The 23,560-nt window shown below is 44.3% G+C and overlaps 1 protein-coding gene and 1 pseudogene across 2 annotated transcripts in view; both read left to right on the plus strand.

Annotated features, from left to right (window-relative positions):
* The window catches only part of Serpine2 (serpin family E member 2), an 83,795-nt gene extending 69,256 nt beyond the window's left edge, over positions 1 to 14,539 (plus strand). For both annotated transcript variants that reach the window (XM_004638155.3, XM_023723062.1), the window contains exons 5-9: positions 5,107 to 5,305; positions 6,944 to 7,044; positions 9,950 to 10,036; positions 12,888 to 12,971; positions 13,814 to 14,539. In XM_004638155.3, coding sequence (XP_004638212.1) covers positions 5,107 to 5,305; positions 6,944 to 7,044; positions 9,950 to 10,036; positions 12,888 to 12,971; positions 13,814 to 13,851 — 509 coding nt within the window. In that variant the 3' untranslated portion in view covers positions 13,852 to 14,539. The remainder of the gene's footprint in view (positions 1 to 5,106; positions 5,306 to 6,943; positions 7,045 to 9,949; positions 10,037 to 12,887; positions 12,972 to 13,813) is intronic.
* A 6,252-nt stretch (positions 14,540 to 20,791) lies between these two features.
* Positions 20,792 to 23,248, plus strand: LOC101589438 (annotated as a pseudogene).
* Positions 23,249 to 23,560: the final 312 nt, after the last annotated feature.

Here is a 23,560-nt window from a genome sequence, read left to right on the forward strand (position 1 = left end):
TTTTGTTTTTTTGTGTGACCAATTTCTTAAGAGCTCAGGAAGCCCATTAATTTCCTTTGTAGTAGAAGGTAACTAGAGAGTATGTCATCTATAAAGTCTTCATAATACTAAATATTAAAAATATTCTCTTTTATTTTATAGCCTCAGAAAAGTCCTTAACATTTTAGTGAGTTCATACCTTCCCTAGTAGGACTTCGGGAATCAGTATTATAGAGGGTTTTCCACAGAAACCGATCACCCCAAAATTTCTCCTTCCAGAAAATTATTGACTCTTCTCCCCAGATTCTTCGCTTAACTCTTTAACAGTTGTTATTCTTGAAAATTGGGTTGATCACCATGGAAGAGGAAAGAGTTTTCTGTCCCTGCTCAGAGTGAATGAACCCAATTCACATTTTGTACACTGCAGACATGTCCTCACAGAAAGCACACATAGTCCACTTTCCTCGTGCCAGGGACTCAGGCCCCTAAACCTTTGGCACCAGGAGGAGCTCCATACCCTGACCCCACCCCCCAAGTACCCCTCCTGCTTCATAGCAGCAAGTGTGCTTTCCTGCAGTGGGTTGAACCCCTAAGCAGTGACCTAACATCCCAGAAGTGAGAGATTCTACAAAGCCAAAGAAAAACCCTTCAGTTGGTGAAGTTTTTGCCATGTACCAGGCTGTCCTGAGCACTCTGCCTGTGTTACCTCTCTCTAGAATGAGGTATTATTATCATAGTATTTTACAGATGAATAAAGGACCCGGCACTACCAGCATGCTAGAGTGACAACCCTAGGCGGATTTAACCTTGAGTCCAGGTCTTCTAACTCTAGGTCTTGTGTTGTCAACATCAGCATTAGTCCGCTGTGCTAGGTTGCTATGGATACACTCCTGCAGTGCCCAGGGAGCACAAGAGAGTGTTAATTTATCTGCTCCTCGGGTTACCAAATAAGCATGGGTGTGGACAGGTACATCGTGGCCACACTTGTCACCATCTGCTTTGCAGAAGTCAAGTCAGGGAAGTTCAAAAAACAAGCAGATGCAAGTGACAGGTGCAGACTGGTCCACAGTTCTTAGCTTTGATATCCAGTCAAGGATGGGTTAACTAGTGTGTGTAAGTGACATCTCCCACCTCAAACACACCCCATCCCGTTCTTTTTCATTATTCATAACCTCCAGGCCTTCCTTCCTAACAGAGCAGTAAACATTTCTAGAACTAATTAATGTCTCCAGGTCCTTATTCTATGCCCTGGAGCAATAATTTATTAACTGCTTCCCACATTTTACAGTTTTGAAAAATTAGTTCTGGCAGCATAGGGACTTAATTCCTTTTTCCCTAGGATTAAAAGGTTCATTAGAAGTGATTTTTCCCCTCCTCATTTTTCCATTGATTTTTTTTTTAGTTCCCACATAGACCATTTTGTTACACGGCCTAAAAGTAAGGATTAAAGATCCTGACTTTGGTAGCCCCAAGACAAGAGCCAAGGCAGGATGTGCTGGGCCCCTGGGCAGCCCTGCAGGCCAAAGCACATGGGACCAGGAGGGGCCCCGCAGCTGCATCCACCTGCTGCAGTCGTATTCTGCAGGAAAAGCTGTGGAGTCATCTTGCAGCGTTGGAAGCTCCACTTCTTCATATTTTATAGCAGAAAGTATTCATTATGTAACAAAGACAAAGGAAGTTCTTTCTTTCTGTCTTCCTCTCTCCCTTAGTGTGTCCCGTGGAGAACTGGCCCGTGGCATTTCTCCAACTCAAATGCAGTGATCAGCAAAAAGAAAAGAAAAGCCCAGAGAAACTCAGGAAAAAAACTCGCTTAGTCTTTTCTGTTTCTTACCTGTGCTGTCTTTCTGGGTCAGTTCGGAGGGGAGGACAGAGATCACCAGCCACCCACGTGGGTCAGAGTCAGGCCCTGATAAGCATCTTCTGAGTTTCCCTCAACGTGAGGTCCACACGTTGCCATCCTGACGTCTCCCTTGCAGACCGGGAGGTAGAGAGGTTAAAAACTTCACTTAAGCCACAGAGGTCACCTGAAAGACATTTTAGAATGCAGTGTAAATCTGGTAGTGCTGGTTTTCACCTGTCTGGTTAATGTTGGTAGCTCTTTTCATCCCATGCTTAATTGAAGGGTTTCATAGGCTCTCCAGGCAGGCTTTGGAGAAAACTCCCTGGATTGTGGGTACAGGTATTACTTTTTCTAGGTCCCTTGGTGTGAGCTGGGCAGTAACTGGCACTCTTCTTGACTGCTTTCACTCTCCCCAGTGGGGCCCTGCTCAGTTGTGCTGCTTGATTGTGCTCTTCATTGTTTTCTGTTGCTGTAACGAAGTCCAAAAGACTAAGTGATGTGTAAAGCATAGAAGTTTATTTGGCTCACTGTTTTTTGGTTGTTGTTTTTTGTTTTGTTTTGGTTTTTTTGTATTTTAGGGCAGGGTCTACAGGGTGTTCAGGGTCTCACTAACTAAATCGGGCTCATAGTGATCTGCCTGTTTACAGCCTCCCAAGAGCTGGGATTATGGGTGTGCCACCACCACGCCCAGTCTCAGTGTGCCCCAGGGCAGGGCTGGCACAGCAGGCCTGGGATTGGAACCCGGGCCCCTGCACCCGCTGGCAGGCGCTTTAATCCGCTGAGCTATTTGGCCAGCCCTGGCTCACTGTTCTGAAAGCTGCATGTGCCTTGCCTCTGGTGAAGGGCTTCTGTGCTGCACCAGAATGTGGTAGAGGCGGGTGCACTGGCACACATCTGCCGTCCCCACACTTAGGAGCTTGAGGTAGAAGGATTGCAGAATTGTGAGTTCGAGTTTAGCCTGAACTATATAGTGAGACCTTGTCTCAGAAAACAAGAAGTGGGCATCGCTTGGAAAGACAGAGCAAGCCTGCTTTGGTCTCTTCCTCTCAGGGAGCCATTAGTGCCATCATGCGGGCCCCCTCACATATCAACAGATGCATTTAGGGATTTCATTTCTAGCACAGGAATTTCAGAGAGTATTTTTCTTTCTTTCTTTCTTTCTTTTTAAGTAGCATGTTCAGGGTCTCACTTACATAGATCGGACTCATAGTGATTCTCCTGTTTTCAGCCTCCCAAGTGCTGGGATAACAGGCCTGTGCCACCACGCCCAGGCTGAGTCACCATGTCAGTGTGCCCCAGGGACAGGGATCAAACCCCAGCCGCTGCACTCTGCCTAAGCAGATGCTTTAATGTGCTGAGCTATCTGGCCGGCCCTCAGAGGGTATTTTTCAAACCATAGCATCACTAAGTATTTTCAATCTTTTACGTAGAATAAGATCAAATTATCTTGGGGAACATGGAGAGAGATAAAAGTTAAACACTTTTCCTGGCTTCAGAGTGTATCCGAGCCTTTCTAGCCCTAGTATACACTGAATCCGTGGGAAGACGTGTGTGTCTGTGCTCCCTCAGGCTACTGAGTCAGGGCATCTGCTCTGCCTGTGGAGCACCTTGCAGGTAGCATGTACCCTGGTGCTTTGAGAAGAGCTGGTTTACATCATCCTCCAGCTTACAGTACATGCCTAGAACTTCACATGGAGCTCAGTGGAGCATGTGAGTGAGGAGTCCGAACAGTGGAGCAGGAGGAAGCACCTTCTAGCTCTCTACCTCTCAGCCAGGCAAGGGTCCTCCAGCTAGTTACTGTCGCTGCCTCCTATAACAATAGTGCTTGTCCCACCTACCTTCTGGGTGCCTGTGACTCTGTTCAGGTGGCTGCAGGAGGCCCTAAAAAAAGTGGGAGCTACTTATTTTTCTATTCTCTTCCAAAACACACAGAAGCTTACCCAAAATAAGCATCACAATAAAATTCTGCCATATTTAGGATCCCTGTTATATGAGCAGATTTTAGCTGCTCTTGTTACAGAATACCCAAAGAAGGTAACTATGTGAGATGGTGGATATGTTAATTTATTTCACTGTGGTAATTATTTTAGCATCTATATATGTATATCCAATAATCCCATGTTGTATATCTTAAAATGCACAGTACAATTTGTGTTTTAAAACACCAAATGAAAAAAAAAAAAAAAGATTGCAAGGCAGCTTGAATTCATTCTTTTATTTATGCAAAGGTCAACTTCTTGCCAAACATTGTATTGTGAGTATCTAATGATCTAGTTATTCTATTCCACAAAATTAAAGTGAATGTAGTGATGCCCAAAGGCATTCTGTCTAGACTGGAGGAAAATAATTCTGTACCGTGGAAGGAAGAAATCATTGTCCTTATCTTTGTCCTTGTGAGGAAGCTATTCAGAGAACTGAAAGGTCCTCCAACTGAATTGCTGGCTTTTCTCTAAAGCTGCCCTGTGACCAGGTGGTGTGCACCCTTCAGAGAGCCCTTCCCAGTCCTCATAGGGGCCCAGGAGGTTTATATTTGTAATCCCAAGGAAAAGTTATGGGAGTTCTAGTGAGTCATTTTCAACCTGCCACACCCAGTACAACCCAGGGTGAGAATAAAGACAAGAAGGTGTATTTGTTGTGGGGAGCCAAGGGGTCCTAAGTCTAGTCATGATGATGGCTATCCAAAACAGAGGCCTTCACCCAGGGCCAAACCAGGTTTTAATAATTTGTGAAGAAAGGAGTGGCTTGAAGATAAGTGACTGTGAGGATGGCAAGAAGTAGGTGAGCGCTGTGAGCTAGGCCAGGCGGGAGGCCTGCATTCACCTCTGCAATATGCAGAGGGCTGTGCAGGAGTGACTTGCATGACACAGTTGAGGTAGTATCTAATGTTTTGGGGTCTGTGCTTCAGCTCTGATGGGTAACCTTCTATGCCCTGAGAGGTCGCACTCTCTCCTCTCAAGGTGCAGTCCCAGCCAACAGTGTGGAGCATGGCTCTCTGTCACACCCGTCTCCATCCCACCTGGCTCACACATTTTTATTTGGGAGCTATGGGGGTGGGGAAACACTGCCCTGTGCTCTTATTTCAAAGACTTCCACCAGCACCTTGGCTGGACTGATTTGTGTTGCTTAAAGACAGTTGAAGGGGTAAGGAAAAGTCCTATCCAACTCTGTACATCTTAATACATGGGAATAGGGCCAGGTGTAGCTAAAATGGAGATAATTGCTCTTCTTTCCGGGATAGTCTTCCAGGTGGTCCTCCACACTGCTGAGCCTGCCTGTGATTTCTCTAGGGTCTACAAGCACACCCAATGACCTATGGTACAACTTCATTGAGCTGCCCTACCATGGGGAAAGCATCAGTATGCTGATTGCCCTGCCCACGGAGAGCTCCACCCCACTGTCGGCGCTCATCCCCCACATCAGCACCAAGACCATCGACAGCTGGATGAGCACCATGGTGCCCAAGAGGGTGCAGGTGGTCTTGCCCAAGTAAGTGCCCCCTTCCCTGGAAGGAGACAATGGGTTGTTTGTTTGGTAGCTGTTATGCAGGAAGCCTAACAATACAAGAGCAAAATGTGGCGCCTCGTGATGCTTTTATTTTGCAGAAATCACATGGTGGGAATGCAAGACTGGTTTCTTCTCGTTTCTGTGCATTCCCTGTGCTTCTTGTGTAGTAGGATAATGACAAGAAGAAAGGAGAGAAGGCCGCTCTGATCTCCAGCCTCTCCGTGAGCACAAGCTCTTCATGATCCTGTGGTGGCTCTTAACAGATCTCTCTTTGCTCATAAACCTGAAAAGCACATGCCCATCATCCTGCTGTACTGGGGAGCACCAGGCGTTTTGATAAGGGGCTTCGTTTTAGTTGTTTAAGTTGCCAGAGACCATGCTGGGTAATAAGTAAATATTTTGGAACCCCCTGGGCACAGGTCTTCTACTTGTGTTTCAGGTTTCCTTTTATGCCCTCAAAATAAAATACAGATGGAATTTGAGCTGTTATGAATGAAGCCACAGGAAAAGTGATCCCAACTTCTGTGTGAATCCTGATTTCTAACAGATCAGAGAATTTTCTCCTGGACTTGTGGAGGAGACAATGAATGTTGTTCCCCTGTCTATGAGCTTTCAGATGTTAACATCTCATACTATCTGGAGTGTTAAATTACCCAGGCCTTAGCAGTAATGGAGATGTGCAGTTCTGGTAGCTTTCGCTGCTCCAGTTACTCTGTTAAGTATCACGGTGCTACATTTATAGTCAATACTACAACTCCCAAGAGTTTTTTGTTGTTTCTGTGAAGGCTTCAAGTCAGCAGTGCTTGGTATTAACAAATGTGATGGTGGTGGGGTAGGCCTCGGTGGGTGAAGAATGGGTACATTGCCATGAGAGCTTGCCTAGGGTGAGACTCCGCTCACTTTCTCCTGCTGCTCTGCCACGGGGTGAGATCAAATCTGATGAGAGGCTTAATAACTGATGTAGATATAGGCATAGATATATTCTGTGCTTCAGCTCTGATGTGTAATCTTTTATGCCCTGAGAAGTCATATATATATATATCCCCAAAACGGTTTGGCTACACATATGCAATAATCTAATTTTATACCCAAATGTAATAGCAGGTCACTATTCCTAATGCTCGTTCTTGTTTTAACACTAAAAATGTTTTGAAATCCCAACATAGGCGACTGGGAAAGTGGCTCCTATCTTTGTATCGTCTGCAGTTCCAGTAAGGGTGGTGGTTCCTACAGCAGCCATGAAGGTGGCTCTTCAGATGCTTACGGGGGATCTGTAGATACTCCAGAGCACCAAGAAGTGTTTCCCCACAAACCTTTCCATCAACATCACAGGATGGGTTCTAGGTTTCTGAAGCATACAGCAGGGCAGCCTGTCACACACAGGTGGACAGGAACACTCGTAGTTGTCAGTGTGTACTGTTCTGTTCCTTTGCCAGCTAAATGAGAGAGTTGTTCTCTACTTACCTGGTATTTAAATTGAGGATTAGAAGTCAAGATACAGTTCAGACCATTTAAATCATACTTTAGAAAATTCCCTTTGTATACAGGCACTGATTATATCATTTTATCTCATTGATAGCCTTGTGATCTCCCCTCTCCCGTTTTTCTGCTTCTGTGCAGGTTCACAGCTGTGGCACAAACAGATTTAAAGGAGCCACTGAAAGCTCTTGGCATTACGGAGATGTTTGATCCATCCAAGGCCAATTTTGCAAAAATAACAAGTACGTCCAGTGTATGACTTATACTTCACAAAAATGCTACTCTGATTTGTTTCTAAAGATGAGAATGAAGCCAGCCATGGTGGCGTTACATGCCTTGACTCCCAGCCACTCATGAAGCTGAGTCAGGAGCATTCCAAGTTTGAAGCTAGCCTGGGCAACTTACCAAGGGTCTGTCTAAAAATAAAATAAAAAAGAGTAGGGTTGTAGTTCAGTGGTAGCATGCTTGCCTCACATGCAGGACCCTTGGTTCAATCGCTAGTACCCCCTAAAAAGAGACAGAGTTAGAAATGCCTTGCCCTAAAATTGTCCAAGTTTTAATTTGGCATGTCACCAAATCATACCAACCTTCATGGCTTCCATCAGCCTGCGTCACTTGGGCCTGCGTTTCATGTGTTGGTTTCAAGCAAAATCTCAGCAGCTGCGCAGTTAAAGTCATATTTCATGTACCACTTCTTTTGCCTAAGAGTTTGCCTCTTAATTAGGTATTAGTCACTCCTTTTTTTGTATCAAGGATCAAACTCATGACATTGCACTTGCCAGACAGGGACTTATACCACTGAGCTATCTGCCCGGTTCTCTTTACTTTCTGAACACAAACTTTTTCCGTAAGTTTAGGGAAAAAAAAACAAGATTTTTGAACTGCCCAATATTTCCCATCAAGCAATATTATAGCCAGATAGGTATTTTCAGGTGAATGCCCAGTAATCAGGAATAGCATAAATCCAAACAAATCTGATTAGAGTTATTCTCTGTCTGAGCAACTGTGACACCACCAGCCTTCATGTGCTGGTCTGTGTCACATTTTCTAGAGCTTATGCTTGAATAGTCAGTTCTTTGCCTTTGAAGTCAGAACACAGAGCTCTCTTCCCAAAGAAAAACCATGGCTTGAATGTGAACCGTCTTCTGGCTTGTGCTTTTTTCCCCTTTACCGGTAAGAAGTCAGTTTGTTGCTTAGTTACTTTTCTCACTGCTGAGACAAAATGCCTGACACCTAAAGTGAAAGGAGGAAAGGTTTCTTTAGCTCACAGTTGTTAGAGGTTTTAGTCCATGATCACCAAGGCAGGGTGGCACATGGTTGGGGGCTACAGTTCATGATGCGGAAGACAGCAAAAGCAAGAGAGAGGGGAGACAGTTCCCTTTCTGTCCCTCATATTGTACCCAGCTTACTAGAATTAGGGGGTGCCAATTCAGTCAGTGGGCTGATCTGTCACCCACCCTTAGAAAAAGCACGTTTAATCCCAGCATTGCACCTACCAGTGATTACACACTCAAGATTTAGCCACCTATGAAAAAAGCCTATGCCTACCTGAGTCTTTGGGGTACATCTAGACTCAAACTGTAACAGTCACCTTCCCCAGTGAGTGACACAATCTTGAATCTGATCCAGGTCTTCACTTCCACATGATCCTGTGGGCCAGCACAGCTCAGGAAGCACTATTGGAGTCTGCACGGCCCTCCTCGGGTCACCAGTCACAGTAGCCTACCTGCCCGTAACTGGGAAATGCGAACAGAAAGTGTCAGATTCTCCTGCAGTGCTCCCTTTAGCCTTGCAAAAGGCTGGAGCCCTCTAACTGTGTGTCTCCATCGCAGCTGGTCATGGTGGAACCAGGCAGAGATGTAAGCAGCTGAAAACCAAATGACACAGAGGTCCCATTGCTCTTGGCACCCAGACTTCCATCCCAACAGGCTGCGGTTAACTTCTAGGGGTCTTCTGGCCTCTACTGGGGGCTCAGGCCTCACAGAGAAGGGTAGTAAGTGCCCCAGAGAGTTGCTGGGGCACAGCTGCACTGTGTGCCCAGCCCGCCCAGCAGTCTAACTCTTGTCACACTCCTCACCCTCTCCTACTGCTGTCCTTTGATGTGTGAGGCTGCAATTGTGAAAAGCCAGCACTTACTCCACCACGGACTAGCCCTGGGACCTGGGAGTCAGATTTCTCTAAGTCTGAGCCTCAGTTTACCCATCTGTAAATGCTGTTTGAAAATGCTTTTGGGCCTGATATTTTGTAACTGAAGACTAATATTGTTGTCTCACTTCTTCTGGAAAACTTGGCTTCTTTTCAAACTTGAAACCCTATAAACCTTTTTAAAGCCCTATATTCTTTAATCAGGCATTGTGGCTCATGCCTATTATCCAAGCACTCAGAAGGCTAAGGCAGGAGGATCACCATGAGTTCCAGGCTAACTTGGGCTACATAGTGAATTCAAGGCCAGCCTAAACTGTTAGTGAGACCCTATCTCAAAAACAACAGAAAAACCCCCAGGGTTTTTCTGTTGTTTTTGAGATAGGGTCTCACTAACAGTTTAGTGAGATAGCCAAGTTTTCCAGAAGAATTGAGTTCAATCTCAATCCCCAGTTCCGCAAAAAAAAAAAAAAAAAAAGGTGTGCCAAGTGGTTGGGCTTTTCCCATGGTCTTTCTCTTTTGGCCTATAGATGGTGCCGCCTTGCTGTGTGTTTACATGGTCCCTTCTCTGGAGCTCTCCCACTTCTATAAAGGCTGTTACCCTTGCTGGATTGGGGTCTCACCATTAGGACCTCATTTGTCCTTACTAACCTTCAAATATGCTCATATTAGAGGGCTGGAAGTTAAACATATGAATTTGTTTAACTTATACTCTTTAATTTTTACAATAAAAGTCTGAATGATCAGAGTTGAACTATAGGCACTAACACATTTAGGGTCTGAGCCTCACTTCTAGAAGAGAGTATGGCGGTTTACTTAGAGGAGATAACAAATCGAATTATCCACAAGTGGCAGCTGCCGAAGCCTCGTCTCCAGGATGGTCTGAGGCCCCTTCTCCAGTCACATTTTAAGACCTAGGATTTACCATGGCATTGTGCTTCCTCCCCCAGCCCAACAGAGAGCCTGCGCATTGAGCAAAATACTCACTTTGTTTTCTGCAAACAGGATCAGAAAACCTTCATGTTTCTCAAATCTTGCAAAAAGCAAAAATTGAAGTCAGTGAAGATGGAACCAAAGCTTCTGCAGCGACAAGTACGTGGTGGGGTCACGGGGCAGGGCTGGCTGGTTCTGGCAGGGACACGGACTCGCGCAGTCTATTCTTCCACTTAGCGAGCAGCCACGAGGCCCTATTTCCACTGGGGCTTCAGGAGTTGTCCCCCAGGAAATGACAGAGGCTGTGGATGGACCACAGCTTCCATTTTCTCTCTATAAGTAAGAGAAAATCCTGTCCTGCAGGGGCAGGGGGGCAGTCAGTAGACTTCTGAATGAGCCCCCCAGCCTGCATTTTGGCTTTGCAGTCTGTATTGTTGCCAGCTCCTCAGGTCTCTATGGCATGTAGGCCACCATAGATCACTGAAGTGAATGGGTGGGGCTGCGTGTCCAGAACCGTGTTCAGCCAACCAGCACTTTGTCCTGTGGGCTCAGCCCAAGCACCGGAATCTGCTGGCCCCCTCTCCAGAGGACAAGGCACACTGGGGCTTCTTACTTGCCGAAGAAACCCATGTTTAAATTGAAACATAAAATCGTGCAAGTACTTACAGGGAAATAGCCAGTAAGATCTCTCTGGGACAAAGAGAAGGAGCAGCGAGCATCTGTCGCCCTGCTGCTCTGATAATTAGTGTGTCTGCATCTGCTTTCTCCTTGGTGGCTTCTATAGAGCAGGAAAAGTTAGAATAATCCTGTTTCCCCTAATTATCCATATGGGATCGGATGAAGAGATCTAGCCAAAATCCGTAAGTTCATAGAGTGAAGAACACAGCTACACTTTCAGCTGGGTCAGATACTTCCGATCATTAAAAAATACCATTTAAGCCCACAGGAGAGACTTTATGTCATATCTCAAACTAAAAAAAGAAAATCTTCATTCCTTTACAATAGCATTAAAGGAAGACATAGAATAAGAGACATGGAATTTTTAAGGTGACCTCTGTCCTTTCTAGGTGATTGTGATGTCTAAACTTAGCCAAAGTTATTGACCAGTGTTGCTAACCTGAATAATCACCAGGACCTGCTGTACAGCTTGGGGGTCCCTGTGTACAATGAACTTATAGATCCTCTTGTTTAAATGTACGAGGAATTTCAAGGCTGTGACAGCAGAGTAGTACATGCTATAAGGAGGCCCGTGTCGTGCCTGGGTCCTGCTGTGTCAATGGGCCCAGGCTACTAAGCAGGTGCCATAGTTGGGGCTTAAACAGCAGAAATTTACATCTTCAGGCTCTGGGGGCTGCAAGTCCAAGATAAAGGTGTGACCAGACCCACCTTTCAGACAGCCTGAGCCAGCCAGAAGAAAAAAGCCTTCTTAAGATGAAGGTGAGCCGGGGAGATGGCTCAGTAGAATCAGTGCTTCCCCAGGAAGCACAAGGATCTGAGTTCAATCTCAATCCCCAGTTCCGAAAAAAAAAAAAAGGTGTGCCAGGTGGTTGGGCTTTTCCCGTGGTCTTTCTCTCTTGGCCTACAGATGGTGCCGACTTGCTGTGTGTTCACATGGTCCCCTCTCTGGAGCTCTCCCACTTCTATAAAGGCTGTTACCCTTGCTGGATTGGGGTCTCACCATTAGGACCTCATTTGTCCTTACTAACCTTCAAATATGCTCATATTAGAGGACTGGAAGTTAAACATATGAATTTGGTGAGGAGCAGGTACACAGTTCATATCCCCTGTTAGCTATTTACTATTTGTGGAATTTTAATAACTCTGGGTGACTTGCCTCACAATAACTATGGGTATTCACCATATAACATCAAGCCAAGGGCCAGCCAAATAGCTCAGCAGATTAAAGCACCTGCAAGCGGACACAGGGCCTAGAGGTTTGAGTCCCAGACCTGCTGTACCAGTCCCACCCCCCAGGGTGCACTGAGATGGCAATTGAGACTGGGCGTGGTGGCGCACGCCTGTAAACCCAGCTCTTGGGAGGCTGTAAACAGGTGGATCACTATGAGTCCGATCTAGTAGTGAGACCTCGAACACCCTGTAGACCCTTCCCTAAAATACAAAAAAAAAAAAAAAAATCAAGCCAAGAATAGGACTGAGTGATTTATTCAATGGCAGCCACCATTGGTTAGCATGGCAAAGTAAGCTGCAAGATCCATGAACGTAAAGGAATTGGCTTTTTGAGTCAGGTGTGTATACCTGAGCTTCCAAGCAGGTACATAATGTAGTAGACCCAGATGAAGGGTCTATGCTCTGGTGCAAGGGAAGCCTACGTGATGTGCCGAAGAAAAAGGCATAGACAGAAGAGCTGAGAATTGAGCTGGGCCCTGGTGTACAGGGAGGATCTGGAAAGATTACAAAAGGCCAGGGCTGTAGGGGAAGGAATCTAAGGGATGGAGGGAGGGGGATAAAGGGAAAAGGCAGTAGATAAAAACTAAGATGTGTCATGTGCATGTACTGCCTGCTCACGATGACTGTGATCATTAGATGCTGCACAGTTGTACCAATAACCCAGACATGGTGGTGCGTGCATGTTATCCCAGCACTTATAGTTCAAATTCACAGCCAGCTTGGGCTACACAGCAAATTCCTATCTTAAAAGAAACAAACAAAAAAGGGTACCAGGGCCTTCAAGGGCACAGCAGATGGTTTCAATAGAAAATGGCTAATAGAAGTAGTGAATATGCATTCAGTGTTCACTTAGTGGCAGTCACTTTTAGATTTGATGTTGTTTAATCCTCATAGAAACTCTATAAGAAGTGAGGTGGTGCCTTCATTGCTTAAATGAGACAGTAAATATAAAGGCCATGGCCCATGGTAGGCATTCAGTAAATGCTGGCCATTGAGACCATTATGTGGCACGGGGATGAAACTACGTCCTCAGACACCAGCTTCTGGCCACCTTGCTGGTCTCGTGCTGGGCGTATGACACCTTTTTCTTGTATTCCTCTAGCTGCGATTCTAATTGCAAGGTCATCGCCTCCCTGGTTTATAGTGGACAGACCTTTTCTATTTTTTATCCGACATAATCCTACAGGTGAGTGAGTCTCCTCTTCAGTTTTCACTGCATGTTAGAACCTAGAAAGGTGTACACACATGGTCATAGTTGTATCCAATGGTGTTGCATTTAATCCCTTTTGTGTCTGTCAACATCTAACCACCCTTAGTAAAGAGATAGGAAAAGCAAAGCTGTGTTTACAGAGTGTGCTGCAATCCTTTAAGTAGGGACAAGTTTTAGGTTTGGGGGTGGTAACGGTTGCTTTTATCATATAGTGAGACTCAACATCCCTTTGGAAAACTGTGGACATCTATCAGCTGTCCTGTATTTTTATAAATGTATGAGTTAGAACCGTTTGAAGAGCTACATGTCTTCAGCTTTCATTTGCTTACACCTCTACTTCTGACCTGAGAACTGTCAGCTTAACACAGTTTAGCTTGGCTCTGGCCTGTGTCATCATCCATAAACTAAAGATGAAAATGTCCTTTTAGTACAGTGATGAAATAGGAGATTATCTTTGTGGAAAGGTTGGCTTCACAGTGGTACAGAGTAGGCACTAGCAAAAGTTTTAGCATTTGCTTTAATCAACACTCGGAAGTGTTCTTTATCCTTTTATCCCATTGCATCTTTAATGTCCTAATCACTATGCTTCCGTGCTTAACTGTAAATTATGTCAAATAAAATATTCACATTTCAAACACATGTGTGACTACTGGCCAGCATATTAGACAGGAAAGGTAGACCACTTCTCTCCTTGTTGAAAGGTCTATCAAGCAGCACAACTGAGAAATTAGTTAAATAGGGCTCTGTGCCTTCCCTTAAGTGCAATATTTTTCATCTTATTTCTAAGTATTATTCATTATTTCCTTTTGATTCCCTAGGAGCTGTCTTATTCATGGGACAGATAAACAAACCCTGAAGAGTAGACAAACAGAAAAACCATGCAAAGACTTCTTGCTACAAAGAAAAGATTTTTCTTACATCTTTCATAGTTCTGTTAAATATTTTTGTATGTTGCTTTCGTTTTCAAAATTTAGTTCTTAGCAGCAGACTTGATGCAAACATTTCTGTTCTGGGAGAGAAGGGCAGGACGGGTGGATACTGTACTGAGAAATGTCTGGAATGACTTCAAAATGCCTAAAAGATTCTTTAAACTACTGAGCAGTTACATAGGTTAACAACCCTCTCGAATATCTGCTGTCTGTCCAGTTCAGGATTTTTGTTTTGTTTTGTTTATATTTGTGGCTTTTTCAGAAGAAATTTAATCAGTGTGAAAATAAAGACATTTTAGCTTTTACTCTTTTATGGAAAAAAATGATTTGGCTTTTTAATTCCTTTCTCCCATCTTCATCCAAAGGCCTGACAGCAAGCATTATTTGGGGGGTGACAATAGCAAAAACGTCTAGCCTTTTTGTGTGATTTTGTTGTTGTTACCGTTGTTGTTTTATATAATGCATGTACTCACTAAAATAAAGTTTTAAATACTAATGTCTTGCTAGGCAAGTTTTGCTGTTGTGCGGTGTGCCTGTCACTACTGGTCTATACTCTTTGGATTTGCATTTTTTGTATTTTGTACAAAGTAAAAATAAAGTGTTACAAGTAGTTAAGAAAAAAGCTATTTGTCTGGTGTTTGAAAATGCAACAAGGAAACAGCCTTTAAAACCACTTCAGTTTCTAATAGCCTTCGCATGTGGGAAAACAGCAGCATGTTGAAAGCCACCAGGCTTTCTGTCCTTTCCTCTACACCCGCTGAGAAGACACCATTCCTTAGCGCCCCACAACTCTCTCATAGAGCCCTTCAAAGTAGTAACCACTGCGGTAATCCCAGGTCTCTCCCCTGCTGTTCACTAAAATGAGAGCTGAGTGTTTTCGGCAAAGACGGGGATTTTGTACAATGCAGAAAAAAAAAAAGCTGCTGGAGACTGATATTCCAGTAATCCGAGGCAAGACTGGCAGCTTCACTTTTTTTTATAATAGGCTGGTGTGTTTGATTTTTGAAACAATTTTTGTTTTGCACTGTTCCTTGGGATAATTTTCCCAAGTTGAACTAAAGTGTCACAATGATGTCGCCCTTTGCCTCGGTTTGGGTTTTTTTTTCACAGTAGTTTACTAAAGATTATTGTCTAAATACGGGTGGTTTAAAAGCTTTCTTATGCAAAGTTAAAACACTGCCTTTTTTTAAGTCTATGATGTCCTCTTGTCACTCTTCACCTAGACATTGAAACATCACAGTCAACACTGCGCTTACCTGTAAAGTGGGATGAACGTTGGCTGTTTAGGACTATTGACAAGCGTGTGCTTCACAACCAAAAGAGAAGAAAGGGGAGAACTCTTCCTTTTTAAGGAGTAAATGCCAAGAAAACTACTTTAAATGGCTCCCTTTGGCCACAAATACTCTAGCTACCATAACACGGAAATCATTACTGGTATCCTTTGGAGGCCCTCTTGCTGGATTTTCCACTATTCTCCCATTCATTAATATCATTTTGATATTTTTTTATTTTCATTTTCTTAAAGCTTCTTCTATTGGCCGTAAAATGAGAATTATAATTCTCATTATTTATTCAAGTGCTGTATTGTTCAGGGTTCTTCACAAAAACAAAACTCTCGGGCTATTTCTATGACAGAACACCTGAGAAACATAATTTACAGGAGGAAAGGTTTATTTGGAACCCGTGCATCTGGACCAGGTCACTTGTCCAAATGTTTCCGGGCCTGGGCTGACGCAGAACACATGGAAGGGCCATCAGGGAACACAGCTCTGGTCTGCAGGAAGGAAGGCCCTCGAGGGGCCACTTCCGGTTCTTTATTACATCCGGGGCCCCAGCCTCTTCAGGTGGCTCGACAGGGCTCCTCCTAATTTGCTGTCCCAGCTGCCAATCATCTCTGGACCCACCCTCACAGCCATACCGGGAACTGTGCTTTACTAATTCCCTAGGAGCTTTCTATCCAGTCAGTGGTCGCCGTCACCAGAACCATGGTATAGTCAGAGGTACAAGAGGTAGGATTGATTATGGGAGTTGGTTCACAAGATTCTGGGGGCTGAAAAGACCCCTGAAAGCCCGCAGCAAGCTGGAGACTTAAGAGAGCTGGTGGCACAGTTGTCTGCAGGCCTGAGGAGCGGGGGACGCGGGCTCTGAGAAGCAGCAGGCCGAGAACCTGCGGCTCTGGCGTCCGCCTCGGAAGAGGAGCGCCCCAGCCCCAGATGACAGAGCGGAGCCCCTTGGCGGTTCCCGCTCCGTTCCTCCGCTCACTGAATGGTCGCACCGAGGAAGGGCAGGTCTTCCTCACTCCCTGGTGGTGGAAGCGCGAGCCCCGCGGGCACGCCCAGGAGCAGCGCTGCACTGCTCGCTGGGTATCCAGCCCTTTCCGGTGAAGCTGGCACCGAAAATTAGCCGCACAGGTGCCTCCAAGATGATCCAGGATGACTACATCTTTTCCCCAAGGAAGTCCATCTTGTTTTCTCTGGGACCCGGAGAAACAGTCATGGCTCTGCCGGATGATCCGCTACTGCACGCGTGTTGTAAGATGTGGAAGGACTGAGTGGCTATGTGTCCTGGAGAAGATGGAAAGTGGCTGCGGCGACAACGGTTCCTGGGCTCCGGCAGTGCTCTGTCAAGAAAAGACGAGGAAGTCCACCTTTCGTCTACAGCCCAAGCAACTCTAGGTTGAGACACAGATTGGGCGCTCCTCAGGAGTAAGCTGGTCCCGTTTCACAGGACACATTGAATTTACATGTACCTAGTCCTGTTTCTGAGTACATTTAATTGTTCATAAGCTTTCTAAGTTAAACAATATACAGAACTTTGCCCCGTATAGTGAGTGGGTCGTGAGTGTTAACCCAGCACTCAGGAGGATCCCTGCACGTTTGAGACCAGCATGAGCAGCGTAGTTCCTAGCCTGCCTACCTACACAGGCACTGTATTTCAAAAAAGAAAATGTATAGAACTTAGAAAAGCCATAATATCAAAGTTACTAACCTGTATTTCTTCTATTTGCACTTCCAACTAACTCTTCCCTCAGTCTTATATAGCCAGTATTCAGATTCTGACCCTGACTTTTATTTTATTTTATTTTTTTCTCACTTGCTTTTAGAACCTGGTCTGGACTAGGAAAGTTCCTCTCAGTCCAACTTTTACCTCTTGATACACTTCTCACTGAGTCTGCAGGCTTCTTTGAAAATATCAAATTTGTGAAAACTTGTTTCCTTGAGGGAAATGAATAAATATAAGATGGAGACTGCCGCAAAAATTGTAGGCCTGTCTGTGATGGATCCTTTTTGCTCTGAAGATGTGTTGGAGCAAAGAATTTATCATATGGATTATATGCCACGCTGAATTTGAGTGACAGGGTACAATTTTTCTAAAGTAACAGAATGGTAGACCTAAGGAAAACTGGAGCCAAGCACCAGTGAAGTCTCTTTTGGCACTTAATGAGGTGGGTATTTTCAGTTGTATTTGAAACACAATGGAAAAAGACAGCAGCACTGACCCAAATATGTTGCAAATTCTATGTCTTCATGGCCATTTCAGTCTTTGTTCTACAAAAGAGACAATGACAAGTGACCTGGAAAAATTCCCAATCATGAGAACTTGACAAAAAGATTCAAGAATGTTCTTTGTACCAGTCATGTTTAGTTTTTCTGTAAATGAAAAAATTGAGCAACACGTGACTTCACAGTTAGGTCTGCGACAGTAGAGTTGTGAATCGCCCTCCTCAGCCTGATCATTGGTGACAGCTGGTAGAGGGGAGCCTGGGTACACTGGCCGGTGACGGCTGTGTGTGCAGATTCCTGTGAATGCTGAAATAATGTGTCCCTGGCCTGCGCAAACTGCACTGTGACTACACAGCCCCATTTCTTTGGCGATTCCCAGGCTGCACCCAAAGTTTGCTAAAAGATGGGTTTTGCGAATTATTGAATATTAGGATGATAAATTTAAATGAATTTTTTAATCACCTGTTGCTCTAAGCTCCTCCACCTGAAATTTATAATCCCAGCTACTTAACATAAAAGGAAGTGCCACAGACCTTTGGAGTTGCCCTTCCTAGACAAGGGAACTATTGCAGGGTCAAGAACCAAGTCCTAGGGACAGACCATGCAGAGCTCTGTGGACATCATTAATGTCATTAAACAGATGATAGCTATCAGCCCACTCGTGGACTCAAAAGAGGTTTTCAAGGGTGAAGTCCCAAGGTTAAAGAATGCACATGTGCAGGACATCAGCAACAACAGCAGGCAGCATGGAGCAGGGCAAGCACAGGAGAACAAGAGCCGCCTGCATCTACTGTATAATTCTTACACAGGTCGATACCTCCTGCTTACATTCCCACATGATGCCTTACACAGCACAGGCATGCTTACCTGTGCTAAATCGTGGTTACACAGCTGTACCCACTGTGCACCTGCACTAGACAATCAGGGTCACGTCCTCAGAGGTCCTGAGACGCCCCTGAGCCCTGAAGCAGTCTCAGTGGTCCCCACAATGGCCAGCTGCCTTTCCCCTAGATTTGTCTCAGTGTCTGCGGCTCCACGGAGCAGTGACCCCACCCCCTACTGATGTGCTGCCCTGGTGCAGAGTGGACAACATGGATATCTTACATAGAAGAAGCCCCCCCAGTGTAGCAGACTCTCCTCCGACCTAAAAAATGCCCTTCTCTTGCTGTCAGTGAGCTATGACTCATCTCTTGTGGAGCAGGAAGATAAGAATAAATCCATTAGAGCATTTTACAATTTTATTTTATCGCATTTTACACCTCTCATATACAGCTCTGGTAAATATTTGGTGAGCAACCAAACAATAGAGTTTTTCCTCATTAAATGAGAAAAAAGTTAATGTGTTGTTTGCTCAGTTGCTTTCTTCCCAGAAAAATTTTCTTATATAAATGTCTTTTTTTTGTATTGTTTCCCATGTTAAACCATTAGTTTTTGCTAGTGAACACTGTAGGGCAATCAGATGAGTGAATAAGAATAAGTGACTTAGTGAAGGCACAGACACTACCTAAACGCTTCTTTCTGAGGAGCAGGTGTGCTTGTGATGTGTTTGCTTTTGAGACAGGACTTCTCTACGCAGCTCAGGCTGCCCGATCCCGCGTGGCCCGGCCTGGCTCCACACCCACGATCCTCTCTCCTTGGCCAAGTGCTAGATGGCAGATGGGCGCCATCACATCTGCTTTGTGATTTTTCACTACATGAATTTTCTGCCAGAAAACCTTTTTAGTTTGCAAAATGAAACTAAAGCCAGCGACCAGGGCTACATTCTGGAGAACCGTGCATTTCAGGTGGTCTGCTGCCCAGCCAAGGTCAAGCTGCAGTGTTCAGTCCTAGAGGTCAGGGCTGAGGGTTCTGGGAATGATGGCGGATAGAGGCATCAGCAGATGGGAAAAGGCGAGAGTAGAGGTAGAGACGCAGTGCTGCTTGCGCCTCCGCGCTGGGCACACTGTGAGCGCACCGCCGAAGAGGACGCCGGGTCCCCTTGCCCGTGCAGTGCATGCGTGGCCTTCATCCTACATTGTGCGTTGGAATAGAGCACCATCTTGTGGCCAAAGTCAGTACAGCACTGAACACAAAAATGACCTGGTTACATTCTTAATCAAGAATTTAAATTTTATAATCATTTTCTCATGGCCACACACATAAAAAAAAATAAAAATAAAAACTTTGAGAATGATGTCCTCATTGTGTAATTCACTAATAAAAGATAATCTGAATTTTTAAATTATATATAAATTATGCCATTGTGTCTATAGATGTTTAAATCTTGCCTACTAGAACCTTTTGGTACATTTATTCTGTCGGTTTAGGAAACTAAAAGGTCGGAATTTCAGAGATGATTACTGTCTTCCTCTGTGCCAACCCATGTACAAGCTTTATCTAAAAAACCATCTGAGGGCCGGCCAGGTAGCTGAGCGGACTAAAGTGCCTGTTTAGGCAGAGCACAGAGGCAGGGGTTCAATCCCCTGCCTGCCATGCCTTCCCCGCCACCACGGCGCGCTGAGCCAGCAATTGAGACTGGGTGTGGTGGCGTGTGCCAGTAATCCCAGCACTTGGGAGGCTGAAAACTGGAAAATCATTATGAGTCCAGTCTGTGTAGTGAGGCCCTGTAGACCCTGTACCAAGTAAGCAGGGATTAACACTGGCCCAAATGGTCAGTGCTGCTGTTCAGTTCATAGAAATCATATTTGAGAGGAAAATTCTAGAGTAAATATTAAAACCCAAATCAGGAAAATTATGATGCTACGGGCTCGGTTACCATGCTTTCAAGTGCTCCAAAATAAAATCCTTAGCTCATTGCAAATATAAATTCACTGACTACAAAAATTCTCTAACGATTTGTGATCTACTCCAGCCAGCTTGTCAACCGTAATACAGTCACAAATATTTTTATTTGTATAATTGGAACAGTGTAAAAATTCTTTACAAAAATTTCAAAGGTTCTTTTTGATACAAGCTCTATGTTTGGACAAAACATATTTGTTCAAAAATCTGAGGGGTGCCAGCATACCAGGCTGTGCTGCACATGGCGGTGCTGGAGCAGGGGCGCTAAGCTGCTGGGTATGAAGCACAACAGAACAGACTTTACCACCTGCAACTGCTGCTTCAGGTTCAGATCAGGCAAGGAGCAAACCTCGTAACGACCAACAAGACCAAAGAAGAGTACACTTCAGTTGGAGACACAGCACTTGATCTGAAACAAGAAGTTTGTGCCTCTCAACAGCTTCAGAAGAGCACTTCCCAATGCTGCAGGTACTCTTTGTTTTCTTCAGTGCTGTACTGCAGGATTGCAGGGTGCAGCAGCAGTTGTATTCTCTATTAGCTTGGTAGATCATTTTCTCTTGCTTTTTTTTTTTAATACTAGCAACTTTCACCCTTTGAAACTTGTGCTGAAAAAAGAAGAATCAGCTGATACTACTCAAAGTGCAATATTGGATTATCCCTGTGAGATGAGCTTTGATCCAAACCTTCTCCACAACAATGGACATAATGGGTGCCCCAAAGGTGCTTCAGCAGCACTTCATGAAACAAGGGTTATTGAAAAACTGTTAACCTCTTATGGATTTACTCAATGTTCAGAATGTCAAGCTAGACTTTTCTTTCACTATTCAGAACATAATGGCAACCTGCAGGACTTAAAAGTAGGAGATGATATTGAATTCGAAGTATCATCTGACCGGTGGACTGGCAAACCAATTGCTATTAAACTAATGAAGATAAAACAAGAAATCCACCCTGAAGAATGAATGAAAGGACAAGGTGTGTGTGCTGTTCCTCACACTTACAGAGTAAATCTCCCACTGCCCCCAGTCAGAATCCAACAGGGAGTGTATGCTTTTGAACATAATGGGGAAGTGTTTCACCTGACTTACATTCCTGAAGATGTGGAAGGCAATATTCAGCTGGAAACTGGAGATAATATAAACTTTGTAATTGATAACAATAAAAACACTGGTCCTGTAGGTGCTCATAACATTATGCTGCTGAGAAAGAAACAAGCCCGCTATCAAGGAGTAGTTTGTGCCATGAAGGAGGCACTTGGCTTTATTGAAAGAGGTGATTTGGTAAAAGAGATATTCATCCACTACAGTGAGTTTAAAGGTGACCTGGAAACCTTGCAACCTGGAGATGAGGTGGAGCTCACAATAAGGACAGAAATGGCAAAGAACTTGCAACAGATGTTAGATTATTGCCTCAAGGAACAGTCATTTTGGAAGATAGCAGATTGAACATTTTGAAGGAATTGTAACCAAAGTTATCCCAAAAATACCCAGTAAAAACCAGCATGACCCACTGCCGGGATGAATCAAAGTTGATTTTGTGATTCCTAAAGAACTTGTTTTTGGAGATAAAGATACAAAATCCAAGGTGACCCTGCTCAAAGGTGACCATGTTAGGTTTAATATTTCAACAGACCAACATGACAAATTAGAATGAGCAACCAATATAGAAGCACTATCAAATACATTTCAGTTCACTAATGAAGCTAGAGAAATGGATGTAATCGCTGCCACAAGAGATGGGTTTGGTTTCATCAAGCGTGTTGACTGGGATGCTCGTATGTTCTTCCACTTCAGTGAAATTTTGGGTGGGAACTAGATTCATATTGCAGATGAAGTAGAATTTACTGTGGTTCCTGATATGCTCTCTGCCCAAAGAAATCATGCTATTAGGATTAAAAAACTTCCCAAGAACATTGTTTTCTAGGAACTGTAGAAAAAGAAGCCAATTTTTCCAATCTTAAAATCACTAGCCCCAATAAAGCTGAGAAGAAGGGGGCTGAGGATGGCATTATTGTTTATGAGGATTGTGGAGTGAAATTGACTACTGTTTTTCAAGCTGAGGATGTGGGAGGATCTACTTCTCAGATAGGAGATAAGGTTGAATTTATCATTAGTGACAAACAGAGGTCAGGGCAGCAGATTGCAACTTGTGTGGAACTTTTAGGTTGTACACAACTCCATGAGGTCTTGGGTTATGTGGCAATTCTGAAAGATAATTTTGGATTTATTGAAACAGCCAATCATGATAAGGAAATCTTTTTCCATTACAGTGAATTCTCTGATGATGTTGATAGCCTGGAACTGGGGGACATGGTTGAATACAGCTTGTGCAAAGGAAAAGGCAACAAAGTCAGTGCTGAAAAAATAAACAAAACTCACTCAGTGAATCATATTACTGAGGAAGCTGATCCCACCATCTACTCTGGTAAAGTCCTTTGTCCTCTGAGGAGTGTTGATCCAACACAGACTGGGTATCAAGGAATGATTGAAACTGTGGAAAAGGGGGATATGAAAGGTGAGGTGTACCCATTTGGTATAGTTGGGAAGGCCAACACAGGAGATTGCCTTGCCTACAGAAAGGGGAGAGTGTTAAGTTCCAGCTGTGTGTCCTGGGCCAAAATGCAGATTATGGCCTACAACATCACACCCTTGCGTAGGGTCACAGTGGAGTGTGTGAAAGATCAGTTGGGTTTTGTTAACTATGATGTAGAAGATAGCAAGAAGCTCTTTTTCCATGTGGAAGAGGTTCAGGATGGCATAGAGCTACAGGCAGGAGACAAGGTGGAGTTCTCAGTGATCCTTAACCAAGTGCAGCACCTGTAACAGTTGGCGAGTCTGTGAGGGCCTAAGGCTGTTGAATCCCCTTGACCTGATCGCTTGGTCAACTGCTTAAAAATCATCACCTTGGATGAAGCCAGTGCTCCTCGCCTAGTGGTTCTTTACCAGCCAAGGGGACCAGATAACTCAGTGGGATTTGGTGCAGAAGAAAGATCTGTCAAGTTGGTGTCATTGACAAATCACATCCACAAAGCACATCCTAAATCCACGATGATCAAGCTGAGGGGATTCTGGTGAAGAGTTCTGAGTATCTCCCTCTTCATCCCTCCCAAAATCTGGAAAACTCACTCTATTGAGCTCTTACACCAGTTTCAACACCTTCCTCATGTTATGTTTAAAAAATAAATAAATTTAAGAAACCATTTTAAAATTCTGCACAGTTGCAGCCTGGAGAATTTAAGGTGGCACCTTCTAGTATCACTTTAGGAGCTTTATTTGGTGCATTGAACACAACTGGTAATTGCAAAATCCACTTCGCCTGTATAAGTGAGACATAGACTGCTATCTTGTTGGCT

Source organism: Octodon degus, unplaced genomic scaffold, assembly GCF_000260255.1.
Source record: "Octodon degus isolate 3935 unplaced genomic scaffold, OctDeg1.0 scaffold00096, whole genome shotgun sequence".
Taxonomy (NCBI): domain Eukaryota; kingdom Metazoa; phylum Chordata; class Mammalia; order Rodentia; family Octodontidae; genus Octodon; species Octodon degus.